The 19704-nt window shown below is 34.6% G+C and overlaps 1 protein-coding gene across 1 annotated transcript in view; it reads left to right on the forward strand.

Annotated features, from left to right (window-relative positions):
* Positions 1-6729: 6729 nt before the first annotated feature.
* The window catches only part of LOC128230927 (uncharacterized), a 34406-nt gene continuing 21431 nt past the window's right edge, over positions 6730-19704 (forward strand). Inside the window, exons 1-14 of the mRNA XM_052943355.1 lie at positions 6730-6882; positions 9026-9201; positions 10012-10161; positions 10949-11064; positions 11560-11690; positions 12526-12664; positions 13552-13698; positions 14030-14161; positions 15553-15636; positions 15831-15947; positions 16046-16128; positions 16445-16557; positions 17114-17275; positions 17549-17686. Of these exons, the coding sequence (XP_052799315.1) occupies positions 9067-9201; positions 10012-10161; positions 10949-11064; positions 11560-11690; positions 12526-12664; positions 13552-13698; positions 14030-14161; positions 15553-15636; positions 15831-15947; positions 16046-16128; positions 16445-16557; positions 17114-17275; positions 17549-17686 (1647 nt within the window). The 5' untranslated portion in view covers positions 6730-6882; positions 9026-9066. The remainder of the gene's footprint in view (positions 6883-9025; positions 9202-10011; positions 10162-10948; positions 11065-11559; positions 11691-12525; positions 12665-13551; positions 13699-14029; positions 14162-15552; positions 15637-15830; positions 15948-16045; positions 16129-16444; positions 16558-17113; positions 17276-17548; positions 17687-19704) is intronic.

Genomic DNA, 19704 nt, shown 5'->3' on the forward strand with positions numbered 1-19704 from the left:
AATCATTTGTTGGCGGATATTTACACAGAATTTGCGCTTTCCAAGACAAACAATAATAAAAAAGTTGTCAGTAATCTTAAATCATTTGTTGGCGGATATTTACACAGAATTTGCGCTTTCCAAGACAAACAATAATAAAAAAAGTTGTAAAAATGGTAAATCTGTGAGAGTGCAGCTTTAAGCAAAATAGGTAGTAAAGAAGGGTGACATGGCAAAATGACATAGTGATATAAATACAAGTATTTCTTGTAAATTAACATTTTTTAACTGTTTAAGTAAGATGTTGAAAAACAGAACATTGTTAAATATATGTACATATAAGAAATTAATTTAAACATTAATTGGAATGAAACTTAGCAAAAACATAGTGATATGTACAGAGCATTATGTCAACATTAGTGTTCAGATAGACAAAACCTTGAGTGAGAAGTCTTATAATACTGTCAAATGTCTCTGATTTTAGAAACATGTTTTGGAAATAATTATTGAAAGTGCAGAACATTAAAACAATATGAAGATAAGTAATCATTATGATGAGGTAATTAAATAATGTAACGATTCTGTAAAGTCATATATGGTGACTGTAAAATATTGGCACAACTGTAACTGAACATATTGAAATAATGGTAAAACACAACAATGGCAAAAATGGAAGTACATTATTTTATAAATATCAAATCTCAAGTCCCCCGCCACAGAGTGGGGAGGGGATTATTGGCGGATGATAGAAACACTTCGTCATTCTGTCTGTCCGTCTGGCTGTAACAGTTCGTGTCCGTGCTATAACTTACTTATGCATTGATGGATTACCATATTACTTGGTACAAATGTTGTCCTCATACTCGTGTCCGCGCTACAAACTTTTCCTACATATATCAAGTTTGGTCACAGTATGTCAGCCTTAACTGTTAGCCTTAACTGAAACAGTAATCTATTTTTAGTAACAGTGACCTCGACCCAAGGGGGGCTAAAAAGCATCCATTAAAGCTCTGCATAAACTTGTCCTATAAACCAAGTTACCATGTCAACCCTTACTTGAGTTATTCAGTACTTACCATATTTCTATTTTGACCTTGACCTAGACCATAACTCTCGGGGCAAAAACACAATCTCAGGAAAGGTCTCTATAAACTCTTCCTATATATAAAATTTGGTACCAGTATGAAGAACCTTACTTAAGTTATTCAAAACCAACCCTTTTTCTATTAATAGCAACCTTGACCTTGATCATAGGGGCCTCAAACGCATTCCCCCCAAAAGGTCTCCTTAAACTCTTTGCATATACCAAGTGTGGTCTCTTTATGTCAAACCTAGCTTAATTATTCGATACATAAGGTGGCTTTGACACGCTGCCCTAACACCAGCCCGCCCGAACAATGACAGGTCATTCAAATGACTTGTTTTTCCTTTATGAAAATGTGGTTAGGAATATAAGAATGTGCCTTTTAAAAGAAATTAAAAGAAGAGTTAAAAAGAAAAAAAAACACATTCAAGGCCAATGATTTGTATTTAGGGCTAACATAAAGTTATGTTCCTTGTTGTAAGTTGGTGGTCAATAATTCTGCGAAGTATTAAGTGCATTGAATGAAGGTATAGATTTTTTTTAATTAAAATCCCAACTTGCCCTAAAATGTTAACCTAAGTCAATCAGGGGCCATAACTTGTATTAAGGATAATATGGAGTTATGTAACCTCATTGTGTGATGGTCCTGAACAATTGTGTGAAGTATTAAGTCAATTCAATGAAGGGTATAGAAGTTATCAATAAATATCCCAACCTCCCCTTAAATTTTAATCTATGTTCCATAGTCAAACAGGGGCCATTATTTGTATAAAATATGATATGGAGTTATCTTACCTCATTATGTGATAGAACTGAACAATTGTGTAAAGTATTAAGTCAATTAAATGAAGGGTATGAACAATTGTGTAAAGTATTAAGTTAATTAAATGAAGGGTATGAACAATTGTGTAAAGTATTAAGTCAATTAAATGAAGGGTATGAACAATTGTGTAAAGTATTAAGTTAATTAAATGAAGGGTATGAACAATTGTGTAAAGTATTAAGTTAATTAAATGAAGGGTATGAACAATTGTGTAAAGTATTAAGTTAATTAAATGAAGGGTATGAACAATTGTGTAAAGTATTAAGTTAATTAAATGAAGGGTATGAACAATTGTGTAAAGTATTAAGTTAATTAAATGAAGGGTATGAACAATTGTGTAAAGTATTAAGTTAATTGAATGAAGGGTATGAACAATTGTGTAAAGTATTAAGTCAATTAAATGAAGGGTATGAACAATTGTGTAAAGTATTAAGTCAATTAAATGAAGGGTATGAACAATTGTGTAAAGTATTAAGTCAATTAAATGAAGGGTATGAACAATTGTGTAAAGTATTAAGTCAATTAAATGAAGGGTATGAACAATTGTGTAAAGTATTAAGTCAATTAAATGAAGGGTATGAACAATTGTGTAAAGTATTAAGTCAATTAAATGAAGGGTATGAACAATTGTGTAAAGTATTAAGTCAATTAAATGAAGGGTATGAACAATTGTGTAAAGTATTAAGTTAATTAAATAAAGGGTATGAACAATTGTGTAAAGTATTAAGTCAATTAAATGAAGGGTATGAACAATTGTGTAAAGTATTAAGTTAATTGAATGAAGGGTATTGGACTTATAAGTGAAAATCCCAACTTGTTCTAAACTTTAACCTGCCCTAAACCTTCAGGGGCCATAACTTGTATTTAAGATAATACAGAGTTATGTAACCTCATTGTGTGATGGTCCTGAACAAATGTGTGAAGTATTAAGTTAAATGAACGAATGGTATAGAAGTTATTAATAAATATCCCAACCTGCCCTAAAACTTTAACCTAAGTTTGATAGTCAATCAGGGGCCATAACTTGTGTAAAGGAGTTATCTATTCCCATTATATGATTGCCCTGAACAACTGTGTGACGTATTAAGTCAATTGAATGAAGGGTATTGGACTTATAAGTGAAAATTCCAACTTGCCCTAAAACTTTAACCGGACGCCGACGCCAGGGCAAACAGTATAGCCCACCTCTTTCTTCAAATAATGTAGTTGAGCTCAAAAAACACAAATGTGATAATATATTTATAACATGTGTTTTTTCTTCAAAAACAGTAAAACAATGTTATGACATCACCACAAAATATATGTATCACTTTATCGAAAATACTTAAGGCTTGCTATTTCATCGATGTTATGAATCAAGAGTCATTTTCCTTCTTTTCTTTAGCCAAAATAACCTTGACATTGATCTTACCTACACTACACACAATATGAATAGCTTTAACAAATACCCTTTTATTATATGTTCAAATAATCAAAAATATTTTAGGTAACTGATCATACAACTTGTATTTCTATATTCCCACTCTTAACCAGTGGTTGTGTACAATTTTGATCAGATTCAACATACAGGTCAGGTTGCGAGAAAAACAAATTGCCTTGTGTTGATTTGATGTAGTGTCAGCTTAAGCATTGAGGCAGGTTGTTTCGCTGTGAATTTGATAACAACCTCAGCTGTGCAATAGTAGGCCACTTGTGTAAGGGACTGGCTCTAACATAGAGGACATTTGTCAAGGTCCATTTACTTGTTGCCACACTCTAAAAAGATATGAAAGGAATTTGTTATGATATCACGGTAAGTGAATGTAGCACTGAAGACCTGATAACATGAAACATAAAATAAATCTAAACATTAAACTGAGGTGAAGTTGTTAGGTTTCAAGGTTGATTTCATCAGCTTTATTCGAAATGTGAATTGACAGGTAATTTGCAATTTGATGTCAATTCTGAATCAGGTTATACAAATCAAAGATTGATGCATGAATTGCAGAATAATAATTAAGATTAAGTATTTATATACAATGATTTGTAATGATTTTATTCATTTATTCAGCCATTGAGTTAAGCAATTTTGTTAGAAAAAGTGAAAAAAATGTTATTAACTTTTAGGAAGGCTTGTTTATAGGTCATGTTCTTTGTGCGAAATAAATATAAAAATGATGTCTAAAAGAAGATTATATAGTGAAATAATGTAAGCTTCTAGAGTTAATTTATTTTAAACATGATATGTAATTGTGAATAATTGTAAATACATTCAATTATTTATTGAAATGCATCGAAACATCCATGTTTTTGTTTAATTAAAGGTTGAATGTTAATACCAAAAGCAATGCTATTTAAAGTTGCAGTTAAAACTTAGCAAAACATTTGCCTAGCTTTAGTTGTGTTACATAACAACACAAAATGCAGAAGGTTTTGGATTTCATGTTCAATATGAATGCTGGCTATTGTTCGGAAACCATGAAGTTAACAGGAAACTAAGAAAGAAAACAAACCTGGTTTTGGGCAGCGGGGCAGCACTGATATTTGTGGGCTGAAGAATACTCATTTCTTGGAACGCCTCAGTCCCACAGGGGTTTCTCTCTCGAAAAAAAAATCTTATTATATATATTATAATATATATAATAATTTTTTTTTCGAGAGAAACCCCTGTGCTCAGTCCTGGCCTTTTATTGTTGGTGCTGTTTTTGTCACCTTGAAGATGAAGCCCTATATAAAGTTCAATATATATAACAACTCTTGTGGTAGAAACTTGAATGTAGAATGATAAATATAAATATACATTTTATTGGACAGAATCCCGTAAAACATGTTTATTATTTTAAACTAATGCACCAGTCAATTGTAACCACGGCCCCCAAGGTCCGGGGGTATACCGGGGAAAGCCGGGGAAATGGACCATGTTTTTAACTTTCAGGTGCCCCTGCAGTGCCAGCTGAATGGGATGGTTATGTCTTCGCTTTAAATATATGGGGGAATGGGCCTATCCTAGGGCCCCTGGGATGCAGGGGCATTTGGCGAGATTTAACCATCTGTTCATCCCCGCAGGACGGGATTTTAGCCGCGGTTGGCTGGACCTATGGTCAGGGTCCTCGCTAATCCCCGGACCAGGGGGGGGGGGGTCGTGGTTTCAATTGACTGATGCATTAGTCTAAAATAATATCTGGTGCATAATGAAAACGATGCAAAAGTTTAATGACTACGAACAAATCACCTTAAAATTGTTACATACAGACTGACATGCAAACTTTACGCATGCATTACAAAGAGGAGCTTGAAATATCATCCCTACCATTGTGACTCATTGAGTTAGACGCGTAAATGTCCAAATCGAACGTTTTTTGTTGCGGTATTTCACTTCGAATCACCCTCCCGCAATTTTGACCATGACCGCACACTCGCCTATGTCTGAAATGCAAGAAGCGTTTTCATTGGACGGCTATCATCCCTGGTTTTAATGACGCAATTTGGAAAAGCCTTCAAATATTGTCCAAAATGAAAGTAGAAATACCGGGAAAAAAACGTGCTACTGTTTAAATCGAAAGACACGAAACCTGCTTGTAAAATCATAATTATAAAAAGCAATAGTTTTTCAGTTCACTACGAAAAAAAGAAAATAATAATACCTTTCTCCAACCGCCAGCGTGTTGACCTCGATATCCCTAGTCTACTGGACGCTTGCATCTGACCCGTGTCATAACCGGGTAATCAGATATTAGACTGGTTCACCGATTTTCTAAGATTATTGTAAGATACATTCTGCGCATTCGTGGTTTGTTCTTTTATGTAAAAATATTTAAATAAAAAAAGAGAAGTTTTCTCAACAACCGTGCATTTATGATATTTTTTCTCTAAAACAGTTATTTAAAAAAATCTTTGGTTTTAATTTGCCATATATTTTCAAAGCTTCACATATTAGAAGATTACCAATCTTTATCTTCTATTGCAAAATCGAACAGGAACTAGTCTAATGGCGAACTGCTTCGGAATTATCCGAGAGCGGACGGTAAGAAACGGCGCATGCGCGATTAAAACAATTAAAACGCCGCATGCGCAAGCCCATTGCACCAGGGACACTTCTAAAACCATCAATATATGCGCCGGGCACCGATGCGCCCGCGCAATAACAACCGCAAAGCACGTTCGGCGTGGAATCATTCAAGGCAAATGGACTGTTCTTTACAAATCTTGAGCGTACGAAGTCAGACAACCATTTCACAAGATTCAGAGAACATTTTAACGAGATCGTTTCGCCCTAAATACATAAAACTATCGCTGTTGTTTACTTGAACTAAAGAAATATAATTCCGTCCGTAGGGAACCCTATCTAGAAAAAATGCTTTTTACGTTTTCATGCTTATACGAAGAGCTACTTTCAAAATATGAACCATTACCGGTCATACAATTAATATAGCGTTGTTCATTGCGCTAATGTTTTTTTTATGAAACTACGTCGGGAATAAGATGAAAGGTGTGTTGACGTTGTCCCAGTGCGCTTGGAACTATTTCGGCAGGTGCACGTGACTCACGTACGTTCATACCATTGATTCTATTAAGGTATTTAAAATGTTATCGTGTTAGATATCTTCTTAACAAAATTGAACTGGTTTGAATCTATTCATCTATTCATTCTTTTCTATCTCTTCTCTTTTATGGCATAATTTAAGAATGCGGTCGACTTATTCAAATTAAACATCTATTCAAGGGTTAAATAATGTTTACTGTGCCTACATTCATCTGTTTTAAGGTATAACATCCTGGTGAAGGAAAATGTCTGTTTAAAACGGCCTTTACCTTGAGTATATGAGGAGATCGACCAATTCACCGCCGTCAAAATACCCATGTGACAGCGAGACATTCGTGTGCACCATTGCGCGAAATCGTGAAATAAACAAGTCGTTTATGCTCGCATACTTTCTTGTAAGTTGTATAGCTATGGTTATATAAATCAAACCAAAGACGGCCGTTTAAACTCTTTCAAGAAATTGGAAAAAATAAGGTATTATTTTTGTTTACATTGTTTTGTGCAAAGAGTGGAGGTGGAAAGATAAAGGGATGGTATTGATTGAGGACAATAACAAGTAAGTAAAGTTTGCAGCAAGAAGCTCCGTCTCAGATTACTTTTTAATTTGTCACTTTTTTGCAGTGGTTAAACTGCAATACGTTTCTTATAATTTCCTGCTGGCTATTGTGTCAGCAATATCAAATATTTTGTAGTATTTATTTCCATTAAACAAATAAGTTTTAGTATAATGTTATAACATAAATTATTGACATCGTTTGAAAGAGGCTTTCATTTTACTGTTATTTAGCATTGCTTAAAATAAAAAGGCTATGAATGTTAATAGATCACAATGAAATGGACTTGTATTAATCAAATTAAAATTGTTAACTAAGTATCATAGAAATCAGATTCATGACAAAAATAATAACACCATCAACATAACCTACGTAATCATTACCCTTATTGCACATATTCATTCATATAATTATATTTACCAAAAGCATTACTAAATTGTCCATTTTAAAAAGCATCATCAAACCATTCGAGTTGAAACAGGTTAAGCCAGCTTTACACTTTAAATATCTACATCTTGGCTGGAGGTGTCAACAATCATGGAGTATGAACAATTTATTGGTTACATACTGGAAAGAATGATCAAGGGGCGCAAGACAGAGTATAGGGCAGGTACGCTTCACTTGACAACATTTGAAATAGGAAGTACAATGGATACTGTATGGACGAGCACCACAGGGGAAACTTTAACCATGAACGTGTTAACTTGTTAGACACGCACAACGAGACACACTCAACGAGACACACAATGAGACACACGCATAGACACTCAATGAGACACCAGAAGAGACGCACACATAGACACACAACGAGACACACTCAACGCGACACACAAGGAGACACACACACATAGACACACACATAGACACACAACGAGACACACGAACAGATGCTTACATATACACACAACGAGACACACTCATCGCGACACACAAGGAGACACACAACTAGAAACACACAACTAGTAACACACACAGACACACACATAGACACACAACGAGACACACTCATCGCGACACGCAAGGAGACTTACAACTAGAAACACACACATACACAAAATGAGACACACACATACACACACACACTGAGACGCACACATAGACACACAATGAGACACACTCAACGCGACACACAACTAGACAAACACCAAGACACACGCATAGACACACAACGAGACACACACATAGACACACAACGAGACACACACATAGACACACAACGAGACACACACATAGACACACAATGAGACACACTCAACGCGACACACATAGACACACACATAGACACACGCATAGACACAACGACACACACACATAGACACACAATGAGACACACTCAACGCGACACACATAGACACACACATAGACACACACATAGACACAACGACACACACACATAGACACACAACGAGACACACACATAGACACACAACGAGACACACACATAGACACACAATGAGACACACTCAACGCGACACACATAGACACACACATAGACACACGCATAGACACAACGAGACACACACATAGACACACAACGAGATACACACATATACACACAACGAAACACACATATAGACACACAATGAGACACATGAAGAGACACACACATAGACACACAATGAGATACACAATGAGACACATGAAGAGACACACACATAGACACACAATGCGATACACAATGAGATACACGAAGAGACGCACAACAAGACACACAACAAGACACACAACAAGACACACAATGAGATACTTAACAAGACACTCGACAACAATCAAAGAGACACACAATGAGACATTCAAAGACACACTCAACGTGATACTCAACGAGACATGAATTCAAACAGGACGAATGCTTTCTATCCATAATATATATTTTTTAAGAATTCATTTATAGGTTTAGAAACAGAAACTGTATGAAATTTCTGAATTAGCTGTTTTAAAACATATGTTGAAGAGAACTTAAATAGTCCAATGTAAAAAAACAACAACAAATATCTTCACGTTTGAAATAATAGTTGTCCTAGATACACTCAACTATTTTATTGTTTAATGTTTTACTTTTACAGAGGAAGAGTAGCAGTACTTCATTGGAGCAATTCCAGCCATTATGGCCGTTCTCACGTTCCTCAAAAGTGCATTGTCTCTCAAAGCGCTATGGTTGACCCCCCTTGCCTTCATCATTCCATGTTACTTGCTGGTGTACGAATCGGACGGGCAGGACCCTGAACAAGCAACGGAACAGGTTATCATCATTCTTCCATTTACATTGATAAATTATCATGGAAGAACGGCAGCAAAGACTGCTTGGTCAAGTTAAATGCAAATGATATACTATGCTAAGATCTAATACCATCTCCATATCACATATATTGGTATTGTGGAATTGTGAATTTTTGCAAAAAAGAACTAAACAAAAAATGGCTATTTACCTTCCAGTTGTGTGTGTGTGGAAATTAAAGAACACTGTTCTTCAACTGGTTTCAGATGTTAAAGTTGTAAAACTACTAACTATATACCCGCTTGTCTCACCTGTGTGTGAAAGAGATTGTCGTAAAAAGCTATGACAAATGCCATAGGAAATATGATCCATCAAACCTTGAGAATGAATAAGCGTCTTGGCATAAGCCTGTTTCTTATAGCTTATGTTTTGATCACGATTATGACTCAGAGTAAGGCATTGTCTTTTAACCTAAAGCAGTTCTTTATATAGTCAACATGTTTGTTTACACTTTGTTGGAATGAAATCATTTTACGTTTCTTTGTAATGTGATCAAACACCAAAAGCGACTGACAGAAACTCATTTGAACATAAACATGTAAATGCAGGCCTAAGACGCTCCAATAGCGTTACTAACGCCTTTCGGCAAAATATGGCATTTCTGATCGGTTTAGAATTTATAAATAATACAGCTCTAATTTCATCTTTTGCTGATCTTTTAGTATTAAAACAATCATTTTTACCAATCTCATTTAACACGAACTTAAATAATCGATGTATGACCTCTTAAAACGTGATTGCGTGTTTTAAAACGATATATTTGTGATGTTATAGCAAGCCCGATGCGCCTACGTGATTGTAGTGATGGCGATCCTGTGGCTGACAGAGGCCATCCCTATCCCGGTGACAGCTTTGATGCCTATCTTCCTCTTCCCCCTCACCAAAACACTTCCCGCAAAAACCATCAGTGAATACTACGTCACTGTAAGAGTCTCTTTCATATGTCTCTTTGATTTTGCAAATGATGATGTATCATTGTTGAATATTATTCTTTGTACGGCATTTATCTTTTAAACTGCATTTACTGGATATTGACAATCATTTCATTGCTTACAAATCTTCCACATGTTATAAAATGATAGCAATATCGCAATGCTAACTACTAGAACAACACCGAACAAGCCCGAAACCAAAAAATATCTATGTTTTTTAAAGACGCCCGGTTCAATGGCCCACATAGCTTGACACTCAATTTTACAAGACAGCAAACTCGGAGAACATAAACATACAATATACATAGAGTATCGAGCCATAGTATTCACGAATATAATGGAGCAGATAAGCTTAATCTTGATGTTATGAGAACACATAATGTGCGTTACCCTTTAAACCTTATAATCGGTACCTTTTGTGTTGCTGACAATTACGTACTTTACGTTCTGAAAGTCGTAAAAGGCCTCTTTCTATTGGCAAAATTGAAAGAGAACAATTCAAGAACAGACATTCAATAAACCTGTTCGACCTTCAGATTTACAGCAACAAAAATACCGATTTGTAGGTTTTAAGAAGGCGCATTCCATGTACGGCATCTTTCTTTAAGAACATCGTTAAAATACACAATTTTCTTCTCGAAATTCAACGCACCTACAACGATATATGTGTGATTTCTAATGCTCCATTCTCATTCATGTTACATTTTTTGTTAAAAAAATACTGCAGTGGCCCTGACAGGGAGTTTACTGGAATTGTAATCAAATACTGTTGCATTCAGGACACGACAATGTTGTTTCTTGGGGGCCTTATCATCGCTGTGGCGCTGGAAGAGACGGGGCTTCACACACGGATTTCATTGGGTGTCCTCAGAATCATTGGAGCCCAGCCTATCATGTACGTGTTCCAATATTTGGATAAGAAATGTACGGGATTATATCACTAGAGATCGTTTTGACGGGATGCTTAGGCTATGGACCAGTAAACCACAAAAATAGTTTAAAAAGAAATAAAATGTTGTTATAATGTATTCACACTGCACTGATCAATGACGCGAATGTAAATGATTGTAAACACAAATTTAAGAACATTTAAAGTTTTAACTTAATAGCAATAGGATACTATTCAAAAATGCATACACTTTGTCTGTTCATGCATGCCTTGCGCACATATCCTTTAAATATTTGTAAACTATAAGCATATTGTTAAACTGCAATCTTTTACATTAACATTTTTCTTATACCCTCCTGAAGTTTGTTTTCATTGTGAATTATATAAACATGATACGAAGAAACGAGAGACCAGCCCAAATGGCCTGATTTATTGTATTGATATTAAACCTTTTAAATGATCCTATGTTTTGCTAAAAAATACTAAACTCCTCTTGTGCAGCATGATGCTGGGCATGATGGGTACAACGTGGTTCCTGTCCATGTGGATCAGCAATACCGCCGCCACCGCCATGATGATTCCCATCATTACCGCCGTTGTTGGCGCCGTCAGGGAAGCCAGAATTACCAGTAGTAAGTACCTGAAAGTGATAAGTCATGAGTAAAATTCTACTAAAATAGGACTATATTATTTGTAAATAAGTTATATTAAAACATTAATCAAAACCAAAAGATTGCAGATAAACCATTGCTGTGTAAAACTTAGGGATGTTACAGGTATTTAAAACAGTTGTAATAAAATAGGAATCAAACTGATGTTGTTTAAGATTTCATAACGAAGCCATCGTAGTATACTCGGAAACTCGTAGGTTTAGGCTTGACCAGGGGTTTGTTCTGATATGGCCGGATGCTAAATCCAACAGCCATTTAAAGACGTGCATTGTACCGATTGCCCTCCACAGACGGGTCCAGCAGGACAATAGTCGGAAATAAAAATGTTAATTAACCAATGTGTCTCATAAATCCAGCGGACATGCCCTTAATTGGTGTGTGTGTGGGGGGGGGGGGTACTATGATAAACATACACTTAAAGCTGCACTCTCTCTTTTTTTAAATTTTGTCTTGGAACGAGCCAATTTATGCGAAAATGCATGGAAACCATTAATATAAGACTGATGACAAAAAAATCAAATCGCAGATTTTTTTTTTTATTTTAGTTCAAAAATTGATGTTTTATGCATTTTTCATAAACTGTTAGTAACGCTTTTAGCCATTAAACATTAATAATTGAACGGAAATATGAAATGGGCGATCTGATCCTGTGTCAGCAGTCTTATATCACTGGTTTGCTGATGTGTACGCAACAATAGGCTCATTCCAAGACAAAAAAATAAATAATAAAAGTTGTCAAAACGGTAAATCTGTGGGAGTGCAGCTTTAAGGTTTATTTCTGTTTTCTTTAATAAAGTGGAAGAAGGAGCAGCTGACAATGAAGCGTTTGAAATGGACAAAGAACCTGAAACCAATGGCACAGTTGACAACCAACATGAAGAATGTGAGGGCAAACGGTCAGGAAAGAATGCCTATATTGTAAACACTCCTTCCCGGTGAGACATCATGTGTTGCTTACTATATCTTATACAAAAAGTAAAAACTATATAAATAGTAAAAACGAAGAAAATCCGTTTTCTCTCTAAAATGGTTGTAAAACTATTGCAAACACGGTCGAAAACGGTGAGAAGCTTTTACAAACAAGCTACTTCAGAACGATTAGGTGCTTTACAAAATGCATATATCCGGTCCTGATTTTATAAATTGAAATTTTAAGGAAACCTTCCGTTCATACAGAGATTGTTGTTTCACAAGTGTCAATAATGAATGATGAAGTGGTAAATAAGTCAACACACATGCTTCTTTACTGTTATTCCCTATATTTCAGTTACTATTTTCATGTATCGACTGATTTGGTGCGAATCCGGAATTATTTCAGTGGTAATCATCAAAGATAATACAATACGCTTAACATGAATAAGAAGTCACTTCAAAATATCCCCTTTTTGCGTTTAATCGGCGTTGTTAAAGCACCCATGGATATGGATAACGTTTTGTTAATACTTATGACGTCATACTACTTACATTATGTTCAAAAAATTATCGAGTCCAATCCTAATTTATTTCTATTTTATGCAATGATATTGAATATACTCTTTTTCTTGGAGCTATAACATCTGCGGGTGCCCTTTAAATGTTTATATTCTCCGGCATAAACTAATGGGGGTGTGCGAAGGGTGAAAAGGTTTACTTGAGTTGAATTAGTTTTAGATTTATCAATTCAAAGAGCCTATATCAGTCGTGAAAGAGCAGACGGCTAATTATATCATCTGTACTGACCTTAAAATAAGAAAAAAAACATGTAAGTGCTGCACTCTTTCTTTTAACAACAATTTACATGACATCTACCAGAAACAAACTCTACTATCCTTTCATTTTTTAGGAAAGATGGTAACACACAAGAAGCGGCAGAAATGAATCGGTTTGCGAAAGGACTGGCTTTGTGTGTGGCTTACGGAGCTAACATCGGTGGGATTGCCACTCTCACAGGAACGCCGCCAAATTTAGTGCTGAAAGACGTGGCAGACAAGTAGGTTTTAAATGGCCTGACTGGTATTGTACCAATGTATCTCATATTTAAGGCTTCTCGGATACACTGTTGATATTGCCTATTATGGTTCGTATTCTTGTCATGTTTTTGATAATTAGTGCATGGTCTTAGTGCAGTTACATTTTGGACACTTGCTTTAATTTATTAACAATAATTATTTCTCGTTTAATAAAGGTATTGGTTAAACAGCGTTGAAATTACCATTTCAATTGAAACAGCAATTGCAAAATATAAAGTCAACATAACCTGTATCCTCAAATGCATAACCTTGTGTTTGGCTGTCATTTATATGCTTTTGCCATCATTTCAGGTATTACCAATCATACGGATTGACAGAGTCCCCTATTTCGTTCGCAAAATGGATGGGGTTTGCCTTTCCTTTGTCCTTGATGGTATTTTTCGTTGGATGGCTTTGGCTTGCCATCATTTTTTTGAGAAGCAGGTAAAGTAACATCTGTACTTATAAATTTGACTGTATTTTATGTTTAGTATTTGTTGTTTTCATCTATGTTGATTTCGGTTTTTGCTCTAAAACAAGATCGTGTGTCATTAAACATAAGATTGTGCCCTTCTACAACAACATTGTGTCTAAAACATGTTCGTCTGTCAGTTAACAAGATACTGTGTCTTTAAACAAGGTCATGTGCCATTTATCAATATAGTGTGCTTTCAAACGTCGTGTCATCAGAAACAAGATAGTGTCTCATTAAACAAGGCCGTGTGTTATAAACAATAGTATGTGCCTTAAAACAAGATCGTGTGTCATAAAACAAGATCGTTTGCTATTAAACAAGATTGTGTGGCATTAAGAAAGATCATGTGCTATGAAACAAGATCGTGTGTCATTTAACAAGATTTTGTGCCATTAAGGAAGATCATGTGCTATGAAACAAGATCGTTTGCTATTAAATAAGATTGTGTGGCATTAAGGAAGATCGTGTGATATGAAACAAGATCGTATGTCATTAAACAAGATTGTGTACCATTAAGGAAGATCATGTGCTATGAAACAAGATCGTTTGCTATTAAATAAGATTGTGTGGCATTAAGGAAGATCGTGTGATATGAAACAAGATCGTATGTCATTAAACAAGATTGTGTACCATTAAGGAAGATCATGTGCTATGAAACAAGATCGTTTGCTATTAAATAAGATTGTGTGGCATTAAGGAAGATCGTGTGATATGAAACAAGATCGTATGTCATTAAACAAGATTGTGTACCATTAAGGAAGATCATGTGCTATGAAACAAGATCGTTTGCTATTAAATAAGATTGTGTGGCATTAAGGAAGATCGTGTGATATGAAACAAGATCGTATGTCATTAAACAAGATTGTGTACCATTAAGGAAGATCTTGTGCTATGAAACAAGATCGTTTGCTATTAAATAAGATTGTGTGGCATTAAGGAAGATCGTGTGATATGAAACAAGATCGTATGTCATTAAACAAGATTGTGTACCATTAAGGAAGATCATGTGTTATGAAACAAGATCGTGTGTCATTTAACAAGATTGTGTGCCATTAAGGAAGATCATGTGTTATGAAACAAGATCGTGTGTCATTTAACAAGATTGTGTGCCATTAAGGACGATCGTGTGCCATTAAGGTATATCATGTGTTATAAAACAAGATCGTGTGTCATTAAAGATTATCGTGTGCCATCAGAATAGTATGCAATGTAACCATTTAAGCCGTTTAACGAGGTCGCAGTGGGGTTTCCGCTGCCGAGATTTTCCCCTCCAGTTGGCTGTATATCAACAATCGTTAAACCATTGTACTGTAAATGATTGTATATGCAGCTGGTATACCCAAAATGTTGTTATTTTTAGAGCCTTTAAAAGAATTGACCCTCGAACTAGGAATGCCGTCAACAGCACCATAAAGCAACGGTTTGATAGGCTTGGTAGAATAACGTAAGTACTAAACATGTTTGTAAAAAATTCAATTTCAATACACGCGTTCACTCGTAAGTATGTGTGAACAAATATATGTGATCGCTTGATCTCACTGCATTCAATTGTATAGTTATACTGCTATAAACACAACGATTCAAAACAATCGAATTGTTTCTATAAGAAGCTTTACTTATATTTTTTTAATCTTTCAGAATGGCAGAGTCATTGGTGCTTATCGTGTTTCTTTTACTGGTGATTCTGTGGTTGTTTCGGTCACCTCCGAACATCGATGGGTGGGGAATATTATGGATGTATGAAGAAACTAAAACGTAAGGAGACAGAAGCACCTAACGTTTCGTATATATTGTTCGTTGTCCCACATTGTATTAATTCATCTAATTAACTGTGTTCGAATTTTTTATTACAGATATGTGAGCGATTCTACCGCATGCATTTTGCTTGGGGTCGTGCTTTTTATTATTCCTGCAAAAGCCATTAGGAGAGACGAAGGTTAACACATATAAAATAATAATGGAAAAGGCAAACCAATAAAAATATTATAAATATTAAATTAATACATTTTTATAAAGACTGCGAGGTCATGTGAAAGACTTCACGAGTTCAACTTCACGAATTCACGATTTCAACTTCATGATTTATAAAGTTGAACTCGTGAACTCTTAGTTTCGCAAAGTTGAAATCGTGAATTTTTTAACTTTAAATCGTGAGTTTATGAAAAGGAAATCATGAAATTTTAAATTTGAAATGTTACCACCGGTCTTTTGTTACATTTTAATGAAGTGTTTCTAACGTTTGTATCTTATAGCTGGTATAGCTGAATATACTCCAATATTAAATTGGTCGGTTGTGAACCAGAAGTTACCTTGGGGTGTCATTATACTTCTTGGTGGGGGATTCGCTATCGCCAACGCAAGTAAAGTAAGCAATTGTATTTATATACTATTTACTAAGTGAATTTATGATTATAAAGGATTAATAACATATATTTTTAACAAAACATATCATTATCATTAATTATTCGACTACAAAGTATATGCTTCTTATATTGGAATTAGTGGAAGAGTTTTATGAGAGTGAAAGGTTTTGACCTTGTGTAGAGCAGACAAATATCACTGATTATGTTGTGTGTGTGTGTTCAACAAAAGAATATAAAACGAATTGTAACCAGTTTTATATAGATTTATTGGACATCGAAAAGAAACGCTTTACCTAATGTGACTATGAAATAACTAGTTTATTTAGACGAAAGCCACATATAATTTCACATATTGTATTAACGTAAAAGTGATACTCCGTCAAATATTTTTACCATGCTTATAACTACTCAACAAATTTCAATATTTCTTGATTGGAGCTTCATTTGTAAAAATAATTACATCAGCTCGCTATTTTATAAAAATATTATTTATTTTTATCTCAATATTTATTTATATCGTGGTGTCTACTAATATATATAAACATGATGTTTGTTTAGGAAACTGGTCTCTCGGCTTTCGTTGGAAATTGGCTAAAGACATTCCAAAATCTTAAACGATGGGAAATGAACATTATCATTTCAATTATCGTAGCTGCTGCTACTGAAGTAACAAGCAACACAGCAACAGCACAGCTTCTTCTTCCTGTATTCCAAGAAATGGTAAACTGAATTATGATTAGTGATATGGGATGGGTACGATAATAATACCAATCCTTTACAGAGAAAAGTAATATTGCTTCTTAACCAAAGAGCATGAAATTAGTTTCATTTCTTTTAAGTACAACTTGTTGTTAAAATTGAAAGTAGTCAAAATGAACGACTACGCATACTGAAATAAGACCTAATGAAAGTGTGGTGATAAACAAATCATATGCATCATCATATTTGTAGTTTCTGAAAATATTATAACGAAAATAATCATTCCTTTTTTAGTCGATATCCATCGGATACAATCCACTTTACATCATGATGTCAGCAACAATCGCCTGTTCGTTCGCCTTCATGTTGCCAGTGGCAACCCCGCCGAACGCCATTGTTTTCTCTACTGGCTATCTGACAATACCTGATATGGTAAGTATGAATATATGTGCTCATATAATGGAAATATAAGTGATCATACAAGGGGAATATAAGTGATCATGTAAGGGGAATATAAGTGACCATGTAAATGGAATATAAGTGATCATATAATGGGAATATAAGTGATCATATAATGGGAATATAAGTGATCATACAAGTGGAATATAACTGATCATACAAGGGGAATATAAGTGATCATATAATGGGAATATAAGTGATCATATAATGGGAATATAAGTGATCATACAAGGGGAATATAAATGATCATGTAAGGGGAATATAAGTGATCATATAATGGGAATATAAGTGATCATACAAGGGGAATATAACTGATCATACAAGCGGAATATAAGTGATCATATAATGGGAATATAAGTGATCTGATCATATAATGGGAATATAAGTGATCAAACAAGGGGAATATAAATGATCATGTAAGGGGAATATAAGTGATCATATAATGGGAATATAAGTGATCATATAATGGGAAAATAAGTGATCATACAAGGGGAATAGAAGTGATAATACAAGGGGAATATAAGTGATCATATAATGGGAAAATAAGTGATCATACAAGGGGAATATAAGTGATCATATAATGGGAATATAAGTGATCTGATCATATAATGGGAATATAAGTGATCAAACAAGGGGAATATAAATGATCATGTAAGGGGAAAATAAGTGATAATACAAGGGGAATATAAGTGATCATATAATGGGAAAATAAGTGATCATACAAGGGGAATATAAGTGATCATATAATGGGAATATAAGTGATCTGATCATATAATGGGAATATAAGTGATCAAACAAGGGGAATATAAATGATCATGTAAGGGGAAAATAATTGATAATACAAGGGGAATATAAGTGATCATATAATGGGAAAATAAGTGATCATACAAGGGGAATCGAAGTGATAATACAAGGGGAATATAAGTGATCATATAATGGGAATATAAGTGATCATACAAGGGGAATATAACTGATCATACAAGGGGAATATAAGTGATCATATAATGGGAATATAAGTGAGCTGATCATTTAATGGGAATATAAGTGATCGTATAAGGGGAATACATGTGCTCATACACGGGGAATATAAGTGATCATGTAAGGGGAATATACGTGATCAGATAAGGGTTATAAATGTCCTCATACAAGGAGAATATAAGTTATCATATCTGGGGAATATATGTGCTTATATAATGGGAATATAAGTGATGATATAAGGGGAATATAATTGTCCATATAAAGGGAATAAATGTGCTCATTCAAGGGAAATATAAATTATCAAATAAGGGGAATATATGTTCTACTATAATGGGGATAGCTGTGATCGTATAAGGGGAATAAAAATGATGATACAAGGGGAATAAATGTGATCATACAAAGGTAATGCATGTGCTCATACAAGGGGAATTTGAGTCATCTTTTAAGGAGGATATATGTGATGATAAAAGAGAAATAAATGTGGTCATACAAGCGTTATATATGCTCATTTAAGGGGAATTTAAGTCATTTTTAAGGGGAATATTTGTGCTCATATAAGGGGAATATTTGTGCTCATACAAGGGGGATATAATTGATCATATTAGGGGAATATATGTGCTCATATAAGGGGAATATAAGTGATCATATAAAAATAATAATATTTGCTCATTTAAGGGGTATATATTTGCCCATATAAGGGGGTGTAAGAGATCATATAAGGGGCAAATCAGTGATCATATAAGGGGAATAAAAATGATGATACAAGGGTAATATATGTGCTCATACAAAGGGGAATTTAACTTATCTTTTAAAGGGGATGTATGTGATGATATAAGGGAAATAAATGTGATCATACAAGCGCAATAAATGTGATCATACAAAGGGAATTTAAGTAATCTTTTAAGGGGAATATATGTGCTCAAACAAGGGGGATATAAGTGATCATATGAGGGGTATATATATGCTCATATAAGGGGGATGTAAGATCTCATGTTATGACTTACTCAGTCTTT

This window comes from Mya arenaria, chromosome 4 (genome assembly GCF_026914265.1).
Source record: "Mya arenaria isolate MELC-2E11 chromosome 4, ASM2691426v1".
NCBI lineage: Eukaryota > Metazoa > Mollusca > Bivalvia > Myida > Myidae > Mya > Mya arenaria.